General features: G+C 37.7%; 1 protein-coding gene and 1 pseudogene across 1 annotated transcript; both read right to left on the reverse strand.

The window, feature by feature from the left end:
• Positions 1 to 2,955: 2,955 nt before the first annotated feature.
• LOC122133929 lies at positions 2,956 to 12,690 on the reverse strand (annotated as a pseudogene).
• Positions 12,691 to 17,139: 4,449 nt separating this feature from the next.
• LOC109092347 (EH domain-containing protein 2-like) lies at positions 17,140 to 25,903 on the reverse strand. The gene is made up of 7 exons (XM_042774893.1): positions 25,521 to 25,903; positions 23,987 to 24,460; positions 23,419 to 23,595; positions 21,561 to 21,658; positions 19,020 to 19,432; positions 18,619 to 18,783; positions 17,140 to 18,536 (listed from the first exon to the last, which is right to left on the reverse strand). The coding sequence occupies exons 2-7, from the start codon at positions 24,205 to 24,207 to the stop codon at positions 17,979 to 17,981; spliced, it is 1,632 nt and encodes a 543-aa protein (XP_042630827.1). The 5' UTR covers positions 24,208 to 24,460; positions 25,521 to 25,903; the 3' UTR covers positions 17,140 to 17,978.
• Between the last annotated feature and the right edge of the window lie 634 nt (positions 25,904 to 26,537).

The raw sequence follows: 26,537 nt of genomic DNA on the forward strand, positions 1-26,537 counted from the left end.
AGAACAAATCGATTTAAAATATGTGACGCTGTTCAAAGCTCAGTTTGAGCACTGCTAAACGAGAATCGATTGATTAATTTAGGTGTAGGCAGTTTATATGACTAGCATGTCTTGAGGGGAACTTTTACGTGTCCTTTAGAAAAGTTTTAGATATATATTCTTTTGTATATGCATAGTAAACTGCAGTAAACTTCAAGTGCACGCGCCCTGCTATCGTTGACAACACAGAAGAACCAAGGAAAAAAGCTTTAGAGCCGCACAAAAACGGCGCCTCTGGCAGAGGTGAGGGACATCTGCATCCGGCTGATGTACACACTCGCCGGTGAGGTCTGCTATGTATATGCAGATATTTTTTTTTTGTATAGTTTCACAAAAACTGAAGTCAAACCATTCTGTTTTTTGCTTGTAAATTTGTAAAGTAGACAATTCTAATTTAAATTCACAAACTTCTCATGGTTGCATGTGTGCGGGGGCCCTTTGTTTGGATCATGATTTAAAATGCAGTGGTTGCTCTATTTTAAATGGAAAGAGCACAGACAAAGCTTGATTTTGTTTATATGAAAGAGATTATGGGATTTGTGTGGGGCTGGTAGGGGTCGGGGTTTTTTTTTTCGGGTTTTTTCTGTAATTTTCGGTGGTTTCGCGCGGGCGGGGGGTGCGTTATTTTTCTTTTGTTCTTTTTTTCTACTTTGCTGGGGGCTGTTGGTCCAAGTGTCCCAGATTCCGTTTGTTATTTACACTTTAGATTCTCTTTGTAAATTAGTCCATTTTCGCAGATGCTTTTATCCAAAGCTACTTCCCACTAAATGACCATAGCCGCCTCAAAACCAAACAACACGAGCATACTGTGCAAGTGCTATATTCGATCATGACAGTTCTTATAATTTCACAAACGCCATGTAAAGCATCCTAAAAAGACACATTTAATACACCCTCTTTTGTTCTTTTTAAAAAAAGTCTATAAAAATCATTGAATCCCCCTCGCAATCGTGAGTTGCTTGTTGAATCGTTACATCCCTACTCGTACTTGTAGTACCCGCATCGGTTTCTTAAAATGGTATACCTAATGTCACATTCCAGAACAATTCGGACTCTCTCACGTATTATATTAATATTATATTATATGTATTTTATATAATAGTATAGTAATTATATTATAGTGTTAAATTATTAATACTTTACATAATACTAATATAAATACTGATATATAGAGAGAGGAGTTCATCGTCCGCAGTTCCTTGATCAGTTCTGTCCCCCAGTCTTTGAAGCATATTTCCTACCATCTTGTTTTCATGCTTTTGTTGTTCAACCTCTTTAATTCGATGTGTATCTACTATTTTTTCCCCGGGGCCTTTTTAATTATTTCATTTATACAAAACCCAAAAACCAAAAAAAAAGCGTTCTCCACGGTACAATATTATAAAGTGTACAATAAAGTCCAATCAAATCCTTGTATTATAATCACATTGCACTTTGTTAATGTTAAGGTTGTAGTATGAATGTGTCTTCTTACGATGCACTTAGGCTTTACGATTACTCCAGAGCACTCATAGATCTACGATGATTTTTTAGTGAGTGCTACTTAAGTGTACGATGCTTTTTTGGGAAAGCGACTGTAATATTAAGATCAGTCGTGACGATCGTTTTATGAACTTCTTAGGCTTCGAAGCTTTTTGGGAAACGCAACCATGGCCAATATGAGCAGCTCCTATTTGTTTTTATATATATATTTTTTTTTTATGTTACAATCAACAAAAACACCATGCAAAAAAACTACATATTTAAATATCTGAAATTCACAGAAGGTATTTACCAGGAAATACTTTGTTTATCTTTTTAAAGTATTTTAATTACTAGGTGCATCATAACAAAAAGTTTGTTTCTCTAATTTAGTTTTTATAAGTGGAATTTAAAGGGTATACAACTATATGAACGTCAAAGAGCATGCATTAACAATTTGCTGTAGAGTAAGCGAGAACAAAGATATGATGACAATAGACACTAAATGGATTTATAATTAAACAAGTACCAATGCTTCAAGTCTGCATGTTGATAATGAGGACCAACATGCCCTATACAGCTCAAAATGAGCTCTGAAATGTATGAACCTGAGTGCACCATGACAGAGCGTGTCTAAAGAACATTAAAAGCTGGCAGGTCCATCGCCATAATCAAGAACTAACAAAAAAAAGAAGCAGAAACTCCCTTTTTTTTTTTTTTACTAACCATCTCCTCAAATGAAAAGTAGGCCTTATTTCTATACTAAAAAACCCAGCTTTAACTTGTGTTTAGACTGTAATTGATTTACATGAGATTTAAAAGATTAAGCTTAATCAAACATAAAACCAAGATATTTGTATTCTCGCAATATCTCTATTAAAGTGTCTTGTAAAGCTCTAACCAATGTAGGATTTGGTTTTAGTCCTTTATTTAACCAAGAAAAAAAACTTTCATTGTTCATATTCTTCAAATATGAAAATATGAAAAAGCCTAACTTCTGTTTTGTTAGCTTTATAAATTAATTCATAGCATTAATTAATGGGACAATTAATTCATAGCAATACTAACTGTAATATATAATTAAAAATGATTTTAACCTATTGCAAGAAAGATGGCAATAGGCCAGCCCTTGTTTCTCCCTTTTTGGGGAGTCAATAAAAAAAAAAAAAAAAATCACACTGTATAGGTTGAATCAGTCCTTCTTTTACTATTTTTCTTCTCCATATGTCAAAATTAAAAAAAACCAAAACAACCCAAAACTGGTAGAGAATTTCAAATCATTTTTCAAGTTTAGCCTATGCAGGAATCAGCAAGCAAAAAAAAAGGCAGAGATACAAGGTATGGTATTTCTGATGAGAATAAAAATACATATGCCACTAATAAAGAATTGAACAGAATGAACAAAGCTTTTTGAGCCTCAGTAATATGGGTGCTCTGTGTCAGCCCCAGCGAGCCAAGGCATTTCTGAAGCTTGGTGTGCACAGCACCCTATAATATTACTGCAGCTGGTTTCAGCTCTCAAGCAACACTCCCTCAAATCCCATTTAAACAACCAGCCTTCCTTTCTTTAGTGTTCTCTGAGGTGTGGCGGTACGACCGTGTCATAGAGAGAGAGGTAAAGCAAGGACATTAAGGCACTGAGAGTTGAGTTGGTAGTAAAAGAGCGAGATGGCAATAACCGACCATCAATCTGAAGTCACGGTGTTAAAGGCACGAGGCAGAGCAAGTGGCAAAAGGGAGGAAGAGGATCTTAGCGAAGGTCACTTTCATCATCTTGTAAGGATTTCTTGATACGAAGCAGCATGGTGGTGAGCCACTGATCCAGTCGTGAGATGGTGTCATACTCTTTTACCTGAAAGATAGAGAGAAAGAACAGTGGAAATGATGAAGAGCCCTGCTATTGTGTCTCTGAACTGATGTGACAGCCATTGACACGCATGTCATGTGGGTAGCTTAACTCGTTTTTAGTGAAACTAGGAAGCTATGGTGAAACAATGCTTCTAGTGATATGAAAATTGTTTCATAAGCAACAGACAGGGCAAGCAAGTGCTTGTCTTACAGCATCAGTATATGCATCCAAGTTCTGTTCCTCAAAGGCATCTAAAAGTTTCTGTTAAAAAATGAAAAAAAAGAGAGAACATTTTAAGCACATAATTCATCCATCATCCGTCCGTCAGAACCACAGTGTGTTGCTGTTACCCAACACACTCCACATACAGAATGGTCTATTCACAATTCTTTCACTTTACTGGCATTATTATTTTAGACAAATGAGAATAAACTCTCTCAGCAGGTATCATCATTGCACTTTCATATCACTGAAATGCCATCAGCGCAAGGTGTACAAAACTGGTTTGCTTTGTCAATTAATGATTCACCTCAAAATTGCGGAAAATAGCATGTTTTTACAAGCTAAAAATACAGCACCCTCAATGACTCGGATCAAAAATTACTACTTTACACTATTATAAAAACCTTTGATCAGCCATAAAGTTGTATGGAATACTTTAAAATAAATAAAAACATAAGAAAAAATGAATGAACGAACAAATTCATAAATAGGAATAAATTAATGATTAAATAAAGAACAAGTTAACAAAAAATGTATTACGTTGGTTATTTAAATAAAAAATAATGATTAAATAAAGAACAAGTTAACATAAGTTTTATTAATTTGGTTTTTAAAATCTAGAACACATGTAATGTTTTTTTTTTGCTGTGGTCATTTTTTGTGCTGAGATCCAGCTTACCTTCACCAATTTGCATTCACGTGAATCTGAAAAGGCTGGAAACATTTCCTCATACTTCTGGACGGCAAGCTAGAAGGGAGACATCAAGGACAAGGAATATGAAAGGGTAACTGCAAACGACAGCTGTTTTCCATCAGCATGTTTAAAGATGTGGTTCTGGTGGCATGTTTCATACCTTAGCATTCAGCATGTCCACACAGAAGTGACAGAGAGCTGCCTTAAAGAAATAGTCCTTTGCACTGTATTTCAACAGAGTACTGTCCATTGCATGTGTTGCGACCTGGAATCCCACCAACACAAAAAAAGAAACAACTTAACCAAATCTTTTCATGTGCAATAAATAAATAAATAAATAAATAAAAAGTTATATGCAACTTTTGGTGTTCAAGCGACTGCACTGACTGAAAGTGACTGATATTTGACCCGACAGAGAAAATGCCTGATAGGTAAAGATTCTATTTAAGCTTATATTTCTTTCACGAGTTCAGCCTTTTCCTCTACTGAAATTCATTAAAAAATAGCTGATTGCCTTGCTAAAAAATCAAACTCTTTCCATGTGCAAAAAAAAAAAAAAAAAAAAGAAGTGTATGTTCACTCATAACAGCTACCATTATCTTCTATTTTTAAATTTTTGTTTTTTATACATGTGGAGGAAAAATATTTGTTTTTAAACTGTTGTGATTTTTATGGTGGGTCCTAGTAGGTGATGTGTACTGAAAACCAGACTGACATAGTTTGTTTACCTGTTCATGATCTCAATGGCCTTTAGGGTACTGCTCCAGTTTGAGCTGCGTAGGTGGCAACTTTGAGCAGGCATTTGTTGGCAGAGCTTTGACATCAGAGAAGAACAGACAGATCAGAAACTGTTCTAGGTCATTACTCAGGTATGATTAAGGAAAGTAACTCCACTCCAAAAAGATCATGTGATAATGAATAATAGGGTCATGTGTCATATGCTGCCTGCAAGGCAGTATATCTCAGTGTGGTACGGTAAATGTGAAAATGTGAGAGGGGGGCAAAGGTCTTTGCCTTCAGCAAACATGCTTGCTATGCATTACGTACTGATATTGTAATCAAAACCATTCACAGGAGAAGACTTGATTTCTACTGGTCGTTTCTGTATCATCATTTAGGATTGATAAGTCTTGAACACTAGGAGTAAAAACAGCTTTAAAACCATCATACCTTGTGGACTCCTCGCCTTTATAATAGTCTGCTGCCTGTTCAAAGTGAGCTATGGCCTAAGGAAAAGGTTATAAAGTACTTTGATTAAATTATGGAATAAAAATGATAGGTCAGGGTTTTCAAACTTGTCCCGGTGGACCCCCAGCCCTGCACATTGTGTATGTCTCCCTCGTCTAACACACCTGATTCAACTCATCAGCTCATTAGTAGAGACTGCAAGATCTGAATTGGGTGTGTCAGATAAGGGAGACATACAAAATGTGCAGGGCTGGGGGTCCTCCGGGACAGGTTTGAAAACCCCTGTTTTACAATAGAAAATAATCAATCATTGTGACAAAAGAAATCTGACCTTGTCAATGTCCACCAGTTCGGTCTCATAAATTTCAGCAATGGTGACGTGGTGTTTTGCTGCGATTGTAAATCGACCCTACAAGATGAGACACAAAAAAACAACCAGCATCAATATAACAACAACAATGCAACAATGTCTTTCATAATGGCTCAGGAAGTGACTAGTTACAGGGGTTCACACAGATACTTTAAAATTAAATTCAAGGACTTTCCAGGTTCAATACCCTCAAATTCAAGGACTTAATCAGGGTGTTTACAGATATGGACAAGTTAGATTTAAGACTTTTTAAGACCTTTTTAATACCACCTATATGAAATTTAAGACCAAACCTCTGATGGAAATCACACATTATTTTAGATACATATAATGTAATATTTAATTTGTTAAATGTAAAATAATAATATAATAATAATAATAATTACGTGATTTCGGTCGCTTTTAAGTTCCCTGACTCACTGCACGTTTTACGTACAATGTCAACGGACAACATAGTAGAACATCATCAATGGAATTAATAAACAACAGGCAGGACCAATCTAATTTTTATTTTTTATTCTCTTTAAACTTCTTACAACATTTCAGCCGAATATTAATTATAAATGTTAATTATATGTGTTCATTACCCGTCTAGCAATGTGTGTTTATGTTGAAATATACTAAAAATCAGTTTGTCTTTTCAAATCTTCTACCGAGTGTTATATTTTTCGAGTTGACTTTATGTTTCACGCTTCAGAAATATGGCATTATTTCTGGTAAGGGAGCATAGTGAGTGGCGATGCTCCCTAGTTTATGCGGTGCATTGTGGGATTTTTCAGGGAGCGAACATTACAGTGCACTGGAAGGATTTTGTGATTGAAACCAAGATTTCTGGTGGTGTAAACAATTTATTCTGAAGCAATATTTTATCTGTGTTCTGTCGGCTTTTACATTTATCTGCATATTTTTGATATTAACCTCAGGATGTTATTTACTTTTATAAAGGCCATTTTTTAAAATGTATTTTTTTAAGTATGCATCATATTTCATGTCAAAATCTTACAATTGATCAATAGACTCAATTTACACAAAGGCTGTTATCAAACAAATTAATTTACATTGCACAACTACAACTGCATTAATGTTATGAGATGAATGTTTTAAATGCTATTTTGAATATACAAAATGGAAATGTTGCGGGGTAAATGGGTAATTTTTAATTTTAATAATACTGACAGTGGGTGTAGGTGGGTGTATGTGTGTGTGTGGTTCTAGTGACTTATTGGTCACTTGTTAAGGTTGAGTTTGTGTTGGTGGTTGGGGATGTTGTTATTATGTCTTTCATACTTTTCTAGACCATGACAGTGTATTTTACTTGGCAGTCAATGGGAAAGTCACAAGCCTCCCGGTTTTCTTCAAAATATCTTAAATTGTGTTCAGAAGATGAACAAAGCTTTTACTGGTTTGGAACGAAATGGGGGTAAGTGATTAATGTATAGTTTTTTGTTTTGGGGTGGAGTATAATTTTTTTAATGGTTTTGGTAGACATGTCGTTAAAAAACACTGATTCATTCTAAAATGAAGTTAGGTTTGTAAACAAGGAAATTATTTGACCTTTAAACAACACTGACATGCAGAGCTCATTTCACCGCTGTCCCGGTAACGGGAAATCCATTTAACCATCGAAAGAATATTAATAAGTTATGCTTTCCTCCTTCAGATTGATTGTTATCCCACATGAATATATGATTGACCTCAGGGATGAGCAGTATTTCAGATACATGTATTTAAAATACATATTTGAAATACAAGATACTATTTTGTATTTTAAAGCCTTTGGCAACAATCAAATATAATTTGTATTTAAAAACATTTAAGATTAGTGTTTTTGTCATTTCAAAATACATAAAATACTTTGTGCCAGTCAACCTCTTTATCAGGGTGCTGATTTAGTTCAGACACACCCCCTCTCCCCAACCCCAACTCTATTCAGCATTGGGTGAGCGACTTTTCTGGAATAAGATAAGGCGAGGATGTCATGGACAAATTAACATGTTGATTAAAGTTCAAATAGTGCATCATTCAGATTTGTCTTCAGTTAACATGAAAGAATAAAAGAGCACTGACAAGGGGGAAATAGCGTTAGCCAGTCGGTTTTAATAGTTAACTGGTAGTTGTTGTTTCTTTAACTAGCTTGTCAAATTACTGCTCGTTAGGGCTTTTGCTAAATCATTAACATATATAGGCCTGCTGGGGTAAGCAAATATATCTGTACAGCTTTCAGTGGGCAGGAATTATTGGAACGTTGGTAGTGGAAAAGGAAGCATGGATTAATGAGTAATTGAATGTGATGTGCTTGGTGCAATTGCACTTATTAAAAGTGTGCATATGTATGTGTCCTCTATAGATTCAGTGGTTGGAGTTGGGTTAATACTCCTTGACAAGTTCTCTTGCTACTTTCTGATTATGTTTCTGGCTACATTTTAAAATCAAAACATAATGATCATTTAATAATTGTTGTAATGCTAAAATGTTTGTTTTCAACTTCCAAATAGGTGTCCAGTGATTGATAAATATTTGATTGCTGAATATTGCACCCTAGCTGTTTAGTAGGATCATGATTTTGCATACCATTGCATGAATAGATGCTTGACACATATTATTATATTTATGATTAACAATCAAATTATTAATTAGTTAGAAACTAGTTGCTATGAATACAGTTTCTTCTTATGAATGACTTGTTTGTCATTGTGTCAGTGTTGCTGATACAAAGTAGGTCCTTCATTACCAAACACCAAGTTACTACTGTATATTAGGACAATAATGAGTCATTCGCAAACTGTTAAACATTAAACTGTTGGTTACTTTAAAACTAACCTTCATTTGGGAGAACACTGGGATATGTGAATATTTGATCTGTAATTGGTTGCATGTCAGATTTATTGCATGACTCGGGCAGAGAAAAGCTGTTGCTATCAAACATTGTTTACGTAATCAAGTGTATTAAGTGTATTGAGTGTATTGGTGAAGGGATAGATCAAACAGGCCATTTGTGCCTCGTTTTCACCAAAATTACCCGGAACAGTTGTACCAGGAACTTGTTTCCCCAGGAACTTTTTTCATCCCAGACCTGTTGTTTTCTGCATTTCCTCCGCGGTCAAAAGTACCGTGAAGATTAGACAAATAGTCTGGTGACGTAGGTCTGCATGCGTTTCTCAATACAAAGTACGCAAATTTCGGACTTGCATCCTCGGTAGTTCAGACTTTGCGAGTTCGACTCAGGAGTGTGATCTCCTGTGGATGCGATGACGGATGTTTTGTAATTTTGGGTAATTCTGCAAAATTTGGTGTAATTTGTTAGCTTTAGTTGGCTATTGTTGTTTTCCTCACTGTATATTTACTATAAGACTAAATATAAACACCACTGCCTCCTTTCGTTTTCATTTAAACATATTAATAGCCACAGAAGTGCAGTTCAGGGAAATGTGTATATAGCCTACATTACAATGAAACTAAATATTATATCAAACAGGATTGCCTCTTTTTTATTTTCATTTTAACATATTAATTGATTAACTGAATAAAGACCAAAGATTACCTGTTAGATTTACCCAAAACGAATTATATTTTATGTCTAACCACTAAAGAGACATCAGATCCAGCAGCAAATATCAGAAGGACTAGCCAAGGTGAGACTGCTCTCGGTGGATACATGAGCACTGAGCTCCCGCCACATTTTAACATAGGTATTGTCTTTATAAATAAACCGCAGATTTGAGTTTTAAACAACTACATTATCACCTGAAATACTTTTAAAACTATGTTTCATGACATAGTAACAGTAATATTTTGAAAAGGATCAGAATAAATGGTAGTTGAAATCACAATGCTGCGTGAACTCAACCAATCAGTATGTTTAGCGCCCAAGTCCCGCCCCCAAAAGTTCCGGCCGCAGATTTGAGTTTTAAACAACTACATTATCACCTGAAATACTTTTAAAACTATGTTTCTCTTGTTTCTTGAGGTAAGGGGATTTCTGGGGGGAAAGTCCCTAGTTCCTGGGTAAAGTTCCAGCGGTGAAACACGGCTTTGATGGAAGGCTTGCGAAGAAATTTCATGCTCCCTTGTTTTAGTATTTTGTAGTATTTTTAAAATACAACTTTCCAGTACTTTATTTTGATACGTGGTGTGGCTGCTGTATTTTGTAGCTTATTTTGATACACTTAAAATTAAGGTATTTGGTATTTTATTTTAAAATACATTTTGATGCATCTTTGCCCAACCCTGATTGACCTGAACAATAAAAGCTGAAAAACATTTAAAAATGTACAATAATGTGCATAGCACTGCAAAATGGCTCTACAGACTTCCACAGAAACAAGCGCAAAAACCATTTTGAGAATTCTGTCTTTGAACTTCTGTTTTTGCGATAGCTCTGTATATTATAGCCGTATTCGAACAGGAATTGTTTCTCATGGGTATGTTAGGTATTTTCAACATTTTCAGGGTTTAGTTGGTGATTTTAATGCTGTCTGAATCCAGAATGTCAGTGTTTTTTTCCCATCACTCGTGTAAAAATCCCCTGTTGATTTACCTGCTGTTTTTTGATAAACACAATGGAGTGGTAATAAACTCCACATCTTTGAATTTACAAGAAGAGACCAGGGCACACTTTCATAATTCAGGTGACACCATTGTAAAAGTTTGATGTCATTGTAATAGTCCAATAAATTTATTTGACTGCAACGTAGATTGTAAATTGAGGAGGACTTCTCAGCTGTCCTAGGATTAGGAGCTACTTACAACTTTGTGAATTATTACTCTTAGATTCCATTTTATGAGATGCTCCTAAATTTCAGCATTAGGAGCAACTTTTTTTGTGAATACAGCCCCTGGTTAGTGCACACTAAACCACATGCATTGTGTTAGACTGCCCTCCAGTGATGCATCAAGTAATTTGCAATAATTTTTCAATTTTAACACTTGCTTTGGATATGTTGGACTATTTCCAAAACAAGTTCCACCGCAAAAAGATAAACAGATGAAAAGTGTTAAAATGATTCTGTACCACAAAAGCAGCTCTACCTTTATTTCAGACACCATCTACAGCCCCCAGAGATGTAAGAAAGACTCTTACCATGTCTGTATAGATCTCGATGGCCCTGTTCAAGCAGTTTATGGCCTCTGTGGAGAGGATGATAGACAACTGAAAAATTTCCCCCTAATTTACAACACATTGCTAATAGCAACTGGATGCTGAGAAATATAAAATCATTTTATTTTATTGGGATTAGTATGTTTAGGTTGTGGGTTTTTTTTTTGCATTGCCAGCATCGATGAAGTTCGTGGCTGCGTCATGTTTACTCTGCATCTGCAGGTGCAGGAGCGCCGCCTGGGAGAACGCGTTTCCTGAAGCTAACAAACACATACAACATAATGCAAATATTACGATAAATATCACAATACAAATATAATGTGCAACAGACATGCACAGCCTGCAAGCAGCAACTAAAAATTCTTTCTCGTTTAGAAATGAAGAGCATTTTGTTCCATTCACACATTTAAAATAAGAGGACAAAAATAACAAGTAGATTTGTATATTGATTTTTACTATATTGATTTAAGATGAGTGTATGTCTTTACCACTCCAGTTCTTGGCCATCTTGAACATGTTTGCTGCCCTTCCATACAAGTCACACGCATCCTCCATCTTTGAAGAGCCCCTAGTAAAAAATATTATAATAATAAACAAAATATGATGATGATTCCTAACCTAATCACATTCCCTAACACTTAGTAGTGTTATAAAGTGTCCATGTATATGGGTCAAAGACGAGCAGTCCCATTTTGGTAATCCCATTTCCTATTCGTTATCCTGGCTGAAGCACTTTAGTTTCAATCCATAAGAATAATCATGTTTTTTTAAAGTTTAAAGTTAAAGTGTGATAAGTGTGTCCCTCTCATCAGTTAAAATGCATTTCTATTATTTATGTTCATTTTTAATTCAGTGCTTTTAACTTTTAATTTAGTGTTTTAAATGCTTTAAAGGGCAATTTTAAAATGTTAAAACTAAAATAATAATGTTAAAATGTTTTCATATATCTTTTAAGTATTTTTATATTATTTAGATGAATAAATTTGTGATACGTGGTTTTTTTTAAATTTTAAGCTGCCAATGTGGATTAGGTCTAGCTATGGTAATTTTGCTTTATGAAACCAAATCAAGTGAAAATAAGTCAGACTAATTGAAATAAGCCTGGCTTATTTGGTAAACTTGTTTTACGAAACACGCAGGTTAATGTCAGCTGACTCTTACAGTTAACGTTACATCATCAGCTTTATGGAAGCATTACGCCAGGTCACGTGACTAGATCTCAACCTTAACAGCATACAAATGTAAGTATAGATTTATACAGACACGATATCTGTGATGACAATATTGAGGTTTATTACAATTAGTCGTTGCTCCGACTGTATTACGAACTCACATCTGGAAAAACAAACTTACAGACATTTAGATGTCAATCTGGTTTCAACCTCCACATCCAAACGATCTCATCTGGCAGGAGAAATTATTTTTAGACCCCTTTTCCCCACCCTGATGATCACTTATATGAAGTTTGTGTATGACAGCTAACTGACTAGCATGCTAGCTATCTGTTTACCCGGGTTGGCTTGTCAGCAGAAAAGTTAAAAGTTATAAAACTTACCCAAACAGAGAGCCAAAGAACGACTGCGAGGATTTCACTTTCTTCTCGGCTTCAGCCATGAGGGCCATGGCCTCTTTTTCTTTCCCGGAGTTATCCATGAATATTGTTTACAGTTTAACTTTAGCAGCAGACTCTGGAATCCAGCCACATCAACACATCTCCGCGGAAACTTCCAACATGTCCGTCTGCCGCCTCCTTTCAAAATAAAAGTTGAGTTGAGCTTGGCCAAAAATAAAAATACATGTAAAGAAAAACAAGAACAAGCAATTACTAAAAAAATAATATCATATAGATATATTTGTATAAAAACCAGAATATATATTTTTGAAATACACTGATACAAAAATAACTTCGTTTTATATATTCATTTGACTTTTATCCAAAACAACTGAAAGTTACAGTAAAAGCCTGACTTAAAAAATAATAGTTAGAAAAATCTGAAATGAAACAGTTCAAATCTTCAAACAAAATATTTATATTATTATTTTAAAGTTTGCATATGCATTTTATGTTTTGTATTTGATACATCAGGCTTTTATGGCTCATATAGTATAAAAGTGAGAATATGGAGGTTTCTCCGTTTTATTTGGAGCAAAATTTGGTGCAGTTGATATTTATTGGACAAAAGTTAAGGTGAAACTCTGATAGCTTGTAATACAGGAGTGTATATAGAAGATTTTATAGAGTAAATATAATATAATAATATAAATGCATGTAAATATCAGTTGTCACACTATACCTCACATTAATGATTGATTAAGTAATATGCTTAGTTTTATGATCAAAGTGCTGTAGTTGTAATTGTTTGTTTAGTTTTAAGGTTCTGTTTTAATTCTTTTCCCTATTCCTGTTTGCCTGAGTTCTTGTTCGTTTTTAGTTTTAGTTAAATTTGTTTCCATTGTGACTCATTAGTTCCCTCAGTTTGTGTTCTTGGTTGTCTGTTCTCGTTGGTTTACAGTGGCTGTGATTTGCCTGAGCATTATCTTGATCTCCTGAGAGTTTATTATTCTGATTCATTGTTTATTAAAGTTGACTGCTGCATTTAGATCCTGAGAGACTGGATCCTTTAGATCCTTAGATCCTTAGAGAGACTGAATCTTAGAACTGCTTTTTACAAATCGTTGAGAAATGTGGTGAAATTAAATGTATATTATGAGAAAACATGCATGCATGTAGACCTGTTGTAGGAGCCTCCCTAAACAACATTAGGAACCTTACAATTGCATAATAGGGGCACTTTAAGCTCTGCCATCAATGTCCTGGAATGACAGAACCTTGAAGACATGTTTTGGGGAGGGCTGGATGACCATTTCTTCCAAATGCTGCCAGCGGGAGCTACCACCTGTACTCTGGCACAATACATAGACTATGCTGTTTGACTAATTGGCTCGCCATTCACAGTTGCTGAGATGGTAGAGGAGGACACTCAGCCACAGCCTACCCTTCCCACTTGCATCATCTTGCCATTGCCCATCATCATTTCAGTGACCCACCTGCCTCGGAATTCCTCACTAATGCTTCCCCACTTTTCAACATTTCCGCCACAAACCCAGGGCCAGTGCCAACCTTGTTGAAAAAAACAAGCATATGCTGGTTAGGTATGTTTTGAACGATGGCTGGTGGTTTAAGCGGGTCCATAGCTGGTTATGAGTTGGTCATGTGCTGGTCCTAAGCAGGAGCTAGTTGCTTAGGACCAGCACATGACCAGCTAAGGACCAGCTTAAACCAGCTCAAACCTGCTTAAACTAGCAGCCATGCTTGGGCCTCTGAGGCCTGACCCTTTGGCTCCCCTTGGCTCCATGATCCCTCAGCTCCACTGGTGTCTGTTAATCCTTGGACTCCACTGGGCTCCCTGGTCCCTCTGGCTCAGCCTTGGACAGTCATCATCCAGCCTGCACCACGTTCTTCCAGACCACTGGCTGTGCATCGTCACTCCAACCCTCTGGCTCCTCTGGTCTCCTACTTCTCTCCATCAGCTCAGCCCCGGTCTGCCGAGCCCCTGTGTCCACCTCGGACCCGCAAGCCTCCGGTTCTGCCTTGGCCCTCCAGGCCTCCTGTGTCACCTTGGGTCTTTGTATCCTCAGCTCCGCATGGGTCTCCACCAGTCCTGGCTTCTCCCTCCATCGGTTCCACAATGAGCCTTGGTCTTGGCACTGCTCTGAGTGACTCCCTGGCTCCTCCCTCCATCATCTCCTCCATGGCTTTTCTCTCTGCCAATACCTCCACGGTCACGCTCTTCTCCAACTCCACATCCTCCTCCAGAACCCACTCCCTCCCTCCTCAGTTGGACTTGTTATGGCTTAAGGACGCAACTTTGTTATTCTGATTGTTTATTAAAGTTGACAGCTGCATTGCTCAACTCATCCTTTGCTGCAACCTATCACTGAAAAGTGTAAGGGGCAAAACATATAGTACAATGTGATTCAACAAATACAGCTGTACAATTAAACATTCCTCAATTGTCTGATGTATTATATTTGATACTCTCATTTTAACATTATTTTTCTAAAAATGATCTATGGATAATTAAGTAAACCTAAGTTGTATCATTCTAGTAAGTGTTCATTTTGAATGACTAGTAGTATAAAACTTATTTTTATGTGTACTTTATTAAAAAAAAAAACTGATTTAACAGAAACACAAGCCACATGTAACACAACCTAAAGGTGAATAGTTTTAGAATTATACTAAAAGGCCTTTTACTTACTTAAAAAGTGTGAATAATCAGAGGGAAGAAAGCATGATTTTTAACGAAGTTTTGATCATGTTAATAATTTAGAGGCTTTAGAAATTCATGTATCAAATATTATACGGTAGGCTTTATAAGGCTAAAACTTTTGAAAGTATATGATAAATGGTGCTGAATTGTTTTAATTTGAAAAGAAAAAAAATGTTACTTTTTCTCTAGATTGAAAGTTGTTTATGCTTTTACAAGCATGCATTTCCTACTTGCTATTCTTCCGAGTTCGAGGTAGTGCAGCCTCTGTAAATGTCCACCAGAGGATGCGCTTTGCTAGTGTACAGTAACACTAACCCGGGCTAGCATGCAGATTGAAGGGCATCTTTGTGAGGAATTCCCCATGTAGGCACGTGACGAACATGCAGACCCCTGTGTGCTGGTGTGTGAGAGGGAATCCCGGCATGGAGGCGGTGTCCACAACATGTACAAATATTGTGCATGTTTTCTCGTCTCTATGGTTGCGATGTAGTCAGGAGACTGCCATGTGTTTGGTGCTTTTACGTAACTCTTTTTTTCCTTTTTAAAAGACGAAATGTCTCATAGTTCACATAGAGAGACTACATTTTAGATTTTTAGAGACTAAAATTTCATTCCATTACGTACTAAGGGAATATTGTTATGCTGGCACAGTGACTTAAACATGTATTTTCTCTGTTCAGTGTATTTATTAATATAATATTTTAATAGGCAATATGCACATCTTTTTAAAAAAATACTTTAACTACACTGTTTTGTTTAAGGGAATTGTTAGGAGTTTCAGTGTAAACTGCAGATGATTATAATGATTTATGTTAACTTGCTCAATTTATGAGGTGGATCTCAAATGCCAGTATGTTCACAGCCTCTGTCACCACACACGCATACAAACTCGCAGGGTTCAGGATTGAAACCAGCCCTGAAGAAAAGTCCAAATAGGGGGATGTTAACGTTTTTCATTAAGAGATGGCGTCGAAAGCCTGAAACGGGACTTTAGGAAACTTAACGGACGCGAGGAAAATAGATATTTATAAATCCTTCAAGCCCATCCCACCACATTCTTCACCACTGAGTCACACTGTAAACCAGCTAAAAATGGAGCGATGGGTGGATTACCCCTGTTTCTCGTTTGTGTTTCTTTCCACTAAAAAATTGAGGAAAGAAACAGGGAGATACCCTTCCTCTCTTTCTTCACAAACCTGAAGGGTTACACACACATATACACACAATTCTTTCACAAGTTGTGGGGTTGTATGAGAGAAGAGGAACAACTCAGGCATTGAGTAAGATGTGAGAAAAGTTATAACACAGCCTTTGGAATGATGGAGAGCTGGAAAGTATAAGCGAAGAGAGGAACGGGTGGTTGTGCTGGAAGATGGAAAATGGTGGTATGGGATTTTGGCAGGGAGATCTGTGACTCACTGTTTATCTGGCCTGTCACCGAGCAACTGTACAGCATATGTGTGCACAAGACTACAGCCTTTCTGCCTGCATTTCCCAAAAATTCAAGATTTGTAAAAGGCTCTTTCCATAGAAAGGATACCAAATAGACTTTGAAACTTTCAAAAGTCTGTTTTGTATTTTCTCAAGGAAGAGTCAGTGCAAGGAGAAAATGTTAAACGTCAACCTAGGGACTTATTTAAATTAAATACTATATAAGTAAATTTCTATTTATTTTGAGTGAGGTTTGCATAACCCTGTAAATGAAATCTTGCGAAATATGATATTTGACTTATGGAATTTTGTTATTTTCTAGCAATAAACACACTACATATACACAAACATTAAATTAAATAATAATGAAAAGAAAAAAAAAAACTCGTTATGGGCTAGCTAGTTTGGTGTAAAATGTTGGTTTATAGTTTTCTTCTTAAAAATTTTACATATCAGTGTTATGCTTTTACAGTGCACTTCTTTCTGTAAAAATGTCTTTTCAAACCAAAAAGGTACAAGTCAAAGGATCTTTATTCAGCTCAATATATTTACTGTGAAAACATTGGTCAATTGAAGCAGACAGTGGAACTGTTTACAGTAGTCAGTAAGAAATCTCCATAAAACCTTTTTTTCTTTTTGCTTTAACATATATGACACTGATTTTATATATATTTTGTGTTATTCATTCATAGTATGAATAAAGCTCATTAAAAAAAAAAAAAAACTGATCACATGTAAAGATTATCTCTTTTTTGATTTTAAAAGCAAAGACAACAACATGCAAGTAAACTGATTTACATGTTCCAAAACAAAGTCTCAGAAAGGTTTTCACTTGCCTCCTCGGGTCTGCTGTCAAAGGAGATTGAGTTTTAAGTGCTTGACTTCACATTCTGATTTAGCTGACTACATTAAAAGCCACATGGAAAAGTGTGCAAAGCCAAGTCTACAGATTTCTAAAATAAATGATGAAAATGAATGTCTTAACTACAAGAGTTTGTTTGCTATCCCTTAGTTCAGGAGCCATTATAAGACATGTGTGTAGCATTTCTGGATGTGATGTCATATGATATTAACGTCAGGAAAAGAATGGTGACAGATGCAACATTCCTTTCAAATGACTGAGACCAGTCTTTGGTTTATCACAGTGTTCTTTGGCTTCCAGCTGGGAATCTCTGAATTGTTGCATTTGAACCAAGAATTCAAATTAACACATTAATTGCATGTTACAAAATGACCAAAGTACAAAATGGCACCAAAATACAGTGAACGGAGATGCACTGCAGCTGCTGTGGAGCTGGACAACATGCAGGAAGTGCGGACAAGGATCAGTGGAAGCCATGTAGGTGCATTGTCTAAGCATCAGAGCCTTTTTGCCGACGTTTGGATGGTGGTACGAGACGTGCAGGCAGCTCAGGGGGCAGCCCATGACCGTCCAGTTTCACTTCAATCAGGTGGCTGGCCAGGGCAAACTCCTCGTCATCCAGCATGCCGTCACGATCCACATCCGAGAGCTTCCAGATGCGGCCCAGCACAGAGTTGGGCAGCCGTGTGCTCACCATCCAATCTTTGGCTTTGGTGCCACTTAGTTTGCCTTCATTTGGTGCTAGGTTGTAGAAGATCTCATCATACTTTGGCTTGTCCTTTGTCACCACCCATTCCTCATCTTCCTCACCCACTTCACCATTTTCATCCGCAGTCTCGGCAAAGGGGTCACCTTCCACAAAGGGTCCGGCACGGGTTCCCATGAAGGCCCCACCTTGGACCCCAAGTTGGACTCCAGCCTCTATTTCTTCCTGCCTAAGAAGGGGCATGAGTTTGGCAATGTCGGCAGACAACAACTCATCCAGCATAGCCACTAGGTTTGGCTTCAGGGCTTTGAACTTGGTAAAGTCATGTGCCATTAGTTGCTCCTAAGAAAAGTCATAAAAAACTGTGTCAAGCCAGAAAATTGGTATTTTAATCTCAAAACAAGGACCAGGTGGTTGCACTAACCTGCATCTTGGCACAATCAGGGAAGTCTCCAGGAGAGATATGGTGCTGTAGCTGAATCTTGGAGAAGATAACCGGGAGTTGGTAGATCAGGTTTTTCTTCTTATTGTCCTTCCTGAAGACAGACGGCATCTCTTGCTTCAAGTAACTGATGATATGGGCATGCACCTGTGAGTGAAGCACACGTAGACCCTATTGACTGTCATTGTATAGACACAAAACACTGAAATATTATTAAAAATATCTGCATTTGTGTTCCACCTAAGAAAGCCATACAGGTTTGAAATGACATGCAGGTAAGTAAATGATGACTAACCCTCGGGTGAGAAAACCTTTTAAGTGTTTGCATTCGATCAGTTTTAACTTCTGACATCACAGAGGTCATTATTGATATATTGACTTACCCTCACAAGACGTGCCCTCTTGACCAAGTCATTAAGTTTGCGTAGGGCTGCATTGCGTGGCAGATTCTGGATATCAGTAAACAGATCTTCCTCCTCCAACTCAAACAGCTTGCGGTTGTCGGACACCATAAGAGGTTCAGACCAGAAGGACCCAATGTACACTCTCAGAACCTCAGGAGTACCAAACACTTTCCCCAGAGACCACATTAAAGCTCCATACACCCGCATGAGCTGCTGGGTGTCAACCATATCAGCCTTGTTCAGCACAACACGAAGTTTGTCTTCATTCCCCTTGAGGGCCCCGATAGCCTCTGAGAATTCATCGGAGATCTCTAACTTGTGGGCATCAAAGAGAAGGATGATCCGGTCCACACGTTCAGCAAACCAGCGGAGAACTGCTGGGAAGTCATATCCTACAAAATGTAGAACACGGTCAATAAACTGAACAAAAGAGAACAGTAACTGCTCTTGTTTCCATTTTTTTTCAAAATTGACTTCTCGAATGGCGGGATTCTTTTCAGTTTAAACTCAAATTGGTCTGTGAATTCTATTGCTGTACAACATAATTCTGTTGTGGCCTAATGGTTAGAGAATTGGACTTGTAACCTGAAGGTCACGGGTTCAAGTCTCAGTACTGGCATAAATGTAGGTGGGGGGAGTGAATGACCAGTGGTTTTTTTGGCCTTATTTTACCCACAAATGAGGTGCCCTTGAGCAAGGTTGATGCTCGGTTGCTTCCTGGGCACTGCAGGAAAAATTTGTAGTGAGTTGCCGTTGATCTTTTAATATGTAATCAATGCGTTAGTTTTTTTAGTTTTTTTTTAATTATATTTTGACTTTTTGTAAGTATAAGTCAAGTATACTTAATTGTCATTATAAGTATATATCTTAGAAGTACATAAAGCCCATTTCTGAGAAGTACATAAAAAGTAAACTAAAAGTATACTTTCCTATTTTTTAGTTTAAAATAAGTATACTAATAGCACACTTGAATAAACTTCTTGTTTCGTAAGGGTTGTGGTATGTGTTTTTCACTACTGCTGTGTGTGTGCAATTAGCTAGGTGAAATCAGGAAAAAATGGCTTGTGGTATGTGTTTTCACTACTGCTGTGTGTCAGTCAGTCACTCACTATCTCTGCTACTGTCCTACAGACTTCAGCTCCAACCCCAATCAAACATACCTGAACCTGCTAATCAAGGTGTTTAGGTATACTTGATAACTGCTGGCAGATGTGTTGGAGCAGGTCTGGAACTAAACTCTGCAGGACGGTAGATTTCCAGGAGCAGGGTTGGAGAACCTTTACAACCTTGGAGCTCATGGTAGGCCTGACTTGAAAGGTTTGTGACTGGGTAGCCAACCTTACTCCTGGAGGGCTACCTTCCTGCACACTTCAGTTCCAGCCTTACTCCAACACACCTGCCTGTAATTTTTAAGCAATCCTGAACGCCTTAATTAGCTGGTTCGGGTGTTTTTGATTAGGATTGGAGCTACCCCTGTTCTGTGGACTGTAATTCTGGAGCCCAGCTGTTGTGCTCTATTGCAGATGGTCTCAATTCCAGTCCTCGCGACTCCCTGCTCTGCACATTTTGTATGTCTCTCTTATCGCTTCAGACGTTTGTTCTATTTGAACGTAAGTGCCCTGCGAAGTGGACATCACAGGATATTCCACCATGATTCCAGTTCTAAGTGAACATATATGTTCCATTCAAAGTGCATTGAAGTGTGCGAGACGTGAATTTAAATTGTATTTATATCGAGGTATATGATGTCAAACTTTTCAATGTGTGAAGACGCTGCACAGCGCAAATCTGTGAATGAATGCTCCAAAGTGAGGTAAACGTCAACAGATTACCCCTGCTCAGGGATTAGGGAGCAATGAACACCGTGTAGGGACCATGTCAATCGGAACACAGTTCATGCACAGAGCTCACTTCTAACGAGCTGATTATCTGAATCAGGTGTGTTAACAAAAAGAGACATGCAAAATGTGCAAAGCAGGGGTTCGAGATGTGTGGAGTTGGGGGGTGGTGATGTATTGAAACTATTTAACATTTTGAAATCCTTTTAGCTCTTTAACAATCTTCTAGATGACTGTGTACAAATTTTTTTGTGAACATTATATGCTAGAACAGTTGAGTCTTCCAGACCCTCCTACATCCCCCAGTACATGTCATGCATTAACATTCCTTCCCTTTCCTCTCCCTGTCACACCTTAATGGCTCACTTTCCCATTCTGTGCATGGAAAATATGTGAGGAAAAGCAGACATCGACCAGAAAGGTGCAACACTGATAAGCTAAGATTACCCAATGATGTTCTCTGTGGGAGAGCCTAGAGACTGATCATCTGCTGTTTACTCTGAAACATGTCTCAGACTAGTATTATCTTTTTTATTTATGCCAGTTAGTACCTAATTCCAACACAGAATTAAAGAGACATTGTAAACCAGTATAAATGAAGTTAAATTTCAAATGGGAAATGGATTAAAATTTGGCATAAAATACCTCCAAACCCCTCTCCCTACTTTTCCAGTCTGCTTACCTCGACTCACTCTCTGCTTCGCTCCGGAGAGAATGCCTGGGGTGTCAATTATGCTGATGCTCTCCAGGACCTGGTTGGGCATCTGAGCACACTGGAATCTGTCAGAGACGGGGATGAAGATTAAACAGATTTTGTATTTCATTTAGTGATGGAACCAAACTTTCATAAATTCATTGAATGGGTAAGTCAAGGAAAAACGTCATGTTGATGTATTTTGTCAAAACAGCATTGCATGTTTTGTCTACGTTTTTTCTGCTGTTTTAAGTTGCAGTCGCCCATTTGCGATTTGATTCCTTAAAAGGGCACAGCACAATTATCAAACATTCAGGAACTCTTTAGTTGTGTGTGATCTAAGAAGCAGACTTCTAGCGTCACTCCTCCCAGGCCGATCCATTGTGGGGAAGTGGTGCTTGAAACACACAGGGCTTCCTGAGGGAAAATGACCAGCACTGCCAAAATCAAACAATACTTGCTACTAATGACCTGCGGCATAGGAAAACATGGTCTCTTCCTGCTTTAAATGAGTTTAACGAGTGGACTGCTTCTCTGGGCAGGAAGTAGGAGAAAAGAAGTTCTCAAAACATGTTTGCAAAAATACACCCAAAGAGATCATAGCAATACTGTATCTGATTAAGACTCCCTGGAAATCAACACAGTGCCTCCTCCAGTGTTGACAGACAACTACAAGCTAATTATGTTGAAACATTCTTGGCAAGGTTAATGAGAGGACTGTGGTATTCAGATGACCTGGACTTGAACTACAGCTTACTTTCCTCCCACTGTTTGGCTACTGCTTGGTATTTTAAAACCTGACATTGCTCCATCTGCCACTTCTTTCACCAAATTAATATTGCGCTCATACAGAGGGTTAGAGATTTCTTCTTAATAATAGAACAATATATATTTCATTTTTTTACTTCTATATTAAATGTTTTAACAAAACTGCTTCACTGTTTTTTAAAATTTGAAAAAACCATGTGGTTTGACCAACATGCAGAAAATAAAACATAAATCAGGAAATCACATCAATGAGACCCCAGCAGACCCTCATGACTGTATATCAAGCATAAAATATTAGATAATTTGACCTTTTTATGACAAGGCACATTGTGAAGTGTCATGTTTTGTGATTCCCAAAAAATGTTTAAGTTGTGATGAAAATATGTTATTACTTTTTACTTAGTTGTTATACCACATGACATTAACTTGAGATCTGTTAAACTTTGGTGCATTCCATTTAATTTCTGCTACATGAATGCTACCTTAAATCATGAGGATCTTTTTTCTACATCATAATGTTAGTAAGCAATCACACAGAGAATGCTTGCAACTGCATAGCATCAAGCTAAAAACACATTGACAACCTCATAGCAATGCGCTGGCAACCACCCATTTCAATCTAGCATAGGGTAAAGCACTATCTTCAGAAATCACATTATCTTCAGAAAATGCAAAAATTCTTTCTTCATAAACTGTAAAACAAATATTTGATTATTTAAAGACAAACTTTGAAACGAGGGCCAGTCTTTAATCTCTGATGGACTTTAACGCCTCTAAATCATCACACACTGCAGTTCTGCTCTAAGTACATTAGCGCTCATTGCCCTCTCTTGTGATCTCTCCCTTCAACAAGTTTTCCACAAATAAGGAAAGTCCCTCCTACCTTAGAAATTTGGCACAGACGCTTGAAATTCCGTAGAGCGAAAACTAACACACTGTTTCTCTGTTATCTTCCCTGCATGCCATGGGTAAGCAGACAGGTCAGTCGACACATTCTTCCACACAACCCACCCTCATTTCTCATGTTATGTCGTACATAGCAGCTCAGTGTAACATCTGCCTGTATGACTCTATTCACCTGTTGAGGAAAGTGTTTCCGAAGGGGTTGAGATTGCGGAAGGGTTTGTTGGGATCCACTATGAGGGCGTTTCCAGGAATGATTCCCTCCATGTCTCCGTGCATGATAGCAGTGAAGCAGTCGGTGGTGGGCTCCGGCCCTATACGACTCCCAGGGACATCCTGTTCCAGCAGATACCTGTGTTGACAGAACAAAGCCAAGGTTAGAGTGTTGACATGATCGTTTTTAATAACCGTGTGGTTTTTATTCTGTCATCTGCTTGAGCAAACAAAACACTGAGGACCAGTTGGTTTTAAGTTCAGCTAAATGTAGTTCCATTTGGTAAATGACTTAAAACCAACCCTTGAATTTAATACTGAGTTCAAACCAATGTTAGATAGACAGAAGATAAATAGACATCACACATAGTGAGCTCCCAAGATCCTAAACCACCAATGGACTAATACCACTATCCAGGGCCATAGACACCATAGTTTTAGCTTCAGTCAAACAAATACTGTTACTTTAAACCCCTTATAAGCCCTAGACTCAGAAAAGCCCTAGTAAACTGACTTATTTAGAGTCTTACTTGATGAAGGTAGTCTTTCCTGTGGAGTACTGCCCAACCACTAGCACCATGGGTTTGTTGTCAAAGTCGGCGTCCTCCAGACTCGGTGAGTGGAAGTCATGGAAGCAGTAGTACTGCTCCAGGGGAAGGAGTTTCTTTCGATAGAGTGATTTGAGGCCCTCTGTCACTGTCCTGATCACCTCAGGGGCCTTCTTGACATTCTTGCGTCCCCAGCGTGACATCTTCGACTTGCGGGAGTATTCAGTGTTTCCTTTGCAGTTAATTTATGGCTGTTTTGCACTGTTTACGTGTCCTCTGGGATGACTGTGAAAACTCTTCTCTTGCTTACAGTATTTATATAATGTACCTAAGTGTTCTGCCTTGGAGGTTTACAGTGTTTAAGGGATGCTTGCTGGAGTTATAAAGCAATAGTATACAATGTTATATAAAGTTCAACCCTCAGGTTTCTTCTGTTCTAGTAAATGACTTTTTTGCCTGAAAAACATAAAAAGGGTAAATGTAAGGTTTAATAGTTGCTGGTTGTATTTTATACAGTATTCGCTATAGGTGTTTTAGCTGTATATTTCATTTATTTCTTGGTTAACAGGCTTTGCTCCTATTAAAATGCCTAGCTTTTCCATTTACCTTCAAATAAAGAATCTAAAGAGACGTTTTCAGCCTAGAGGGAAAGTAGAGTGCATTGTCCATGCATGTCCCTGGAAAAAGTTGGTGCTCATTTTGGAAACACTTACACACACCCACCCGAACTCTGGGTCCACAAACACACATCCATTACTTATTTCCGTATATTGAAAAGAGTGAGCCATGTTTTCCAGCAGCGGCTTACAGTGGAAAGTTAAATGAGTGAAGGATTACGGTGTGTAAAGGGCTGAATACACCAGCAATGCATCAAACACAAGCATGTTCAGTAGTTTTTCTTGAATCTTGACAGGATTTTGCAGTAATTCCACTAATGGCATTTGGCTCACAGTGGATTCTAAACACTCCCTACTAACGCATCATGCATATCAGGAGCATTATTCTGAATCAAAATGGAGGTTATGCATAAGTAAATGCACTCCAGTGAGGCATGTTTCTCATGTTAAGGATGCCAACCTTAGAGCCTTTGTTATCAACTGAAAACAGACTAGCTATGTTGCAATAAAAGTTTAACTTTTGCACAGCTGTCTTGGCAAAAGGATAATGGTTGGGATTTGACTTTATATAAGACTCACATGTTGCACAGAAGGTGGAAAATGCCTTGTGGCATTCTTCACCACAATTGCAACACAGACAGTTGACTTCTTTTGGAGAAGCCTTAAGCTACAGTTAATTTCCAGAAGTATTACAAAACGAGAACACTGATGTGTGCCAATAATCAGAGGAAAAGCCAAAGGCATTGGCTCCCTTGTTTAGTACTTTTTTTTAGTTCATCGATGCATGCATCCACCATTCTGAACTTTAATCTGAAGAAACATTTAATCTGAAAGGGATTTTAAAGTGTAAGACACAAAGCAAAGGTACACTCCAAAAAGTCCAAGATTTGTTGTCTTACCTGAAGAATGCTGAATCTTAGGTTAACTACTTTTTCTATAGCCCCGAGTTGTTTCTAAACGTGAGGATGTGCCTTAGAAGAAGAATCTTTATCCAAGGCACCCAAATACCACCAAGTCAAATGTTTCAAGTGATGGTTCTTCTCAGTTATTTCATGTATTTCAGATGAGAGGTCTTGATCTGATCTGCCTGTGCTTCTGACTCTTCCAGCAAAATCAGCTCTAAGGCATGCACACAAGTACTGCCTCTTTCCCTGCCTACGTTTCTCTCTGCACCTCTTCTTCAAACACTGCCTGACGCAGAAGCAAGGGAGAGTCCTGGATGGCTGGTTGGTTTTAGGCGAGTGATGACAATGGGTTTAAACCAAAGTGGGGACAAAGAATGAGGGGACGCATCAACATATTAAGGTGGAGTCAAGCATTTTTATAGGGAGAGACATTCATTTACATAAAGTACTGCCTGCAAACATGAGGGTGTGGTGGTGCTTGTCTTTCAGCGGACGCTGCACCATGGGGCGATGTATTCCATTATGATTTTGTTGGCTTTTGTTTGATCTAAGAGATCTGTTTGCAGAGCAGATGTTCACATGACTCTTGTTACTGGCATGACAGACCACCTTTGAGAGACTTGGCAGATCATCTATATTGTGCTCTTGTGCGCCTCTCTGACTCAGACCCGATTAAGCAATGCCCCCTACTGGCCAGAAAGATCATTACATATACACAATGAAGTTAAATAAATCTCTTTAGCTGTCAGCGATAAAAAAATAAAAAAAAACAAGTCAAATGACAAAGAGAAACAAGTGTGATTGTTTCATAAAAGAAGCAAGGTTTAATTTACAGTTTTACTAAATGTACAGTTTTTTTTAAAAAGTGTCATTATACACAATAAATACAATACAAAATTAATCTGTAGTACTATACTTCAAATTCTTACAGTTCTATTTTTTCTTTACAACATTATTGTTCTTTTTTTTCCATGTCATTGCTTTCGCTGTGTTTGCTTCTGAATTGTTTGA

The sequence above is a fragment of the Cyprinus carpio genome, chromosome A18 (genome assembly GCF_018340385.1).
Source record: "Cyprinus carpio isolate SPL01 chromosome A18, ASM1834038v1, whole genome shotgun sequence".
Taxonomy (NCBI): domain Eukaryota; kingdom Metazoa; phylum Chordata; class Actinopteri; order Cypriniformes; family Cyprinidae; genus Cyprinus; species Cyprinus carpio.

Coding starts and splice junctions, on each gene's coding strand:
- LOC109092347 (XM_042774893.1), bottom strand. CDS start 24,207: ATGTCACGCTGGGGACGCAAGAATGTCAAGAAGGCCCCTGAGGTGATC. Junction 18,784..19,019: donor AGAGGGCACGTCTTGTGAGG/GTAAGTCAATAT, acceptor CTTCACTCACAG/GTGCATGCCCATATCATCAG. Junction 18,537..18,618: donor CTGATTGTGCCAAGATGCAG/GTTAGTGCAACC, acceptor GACTTTTCTTAG/GAGCAACTAATGGCACATGA.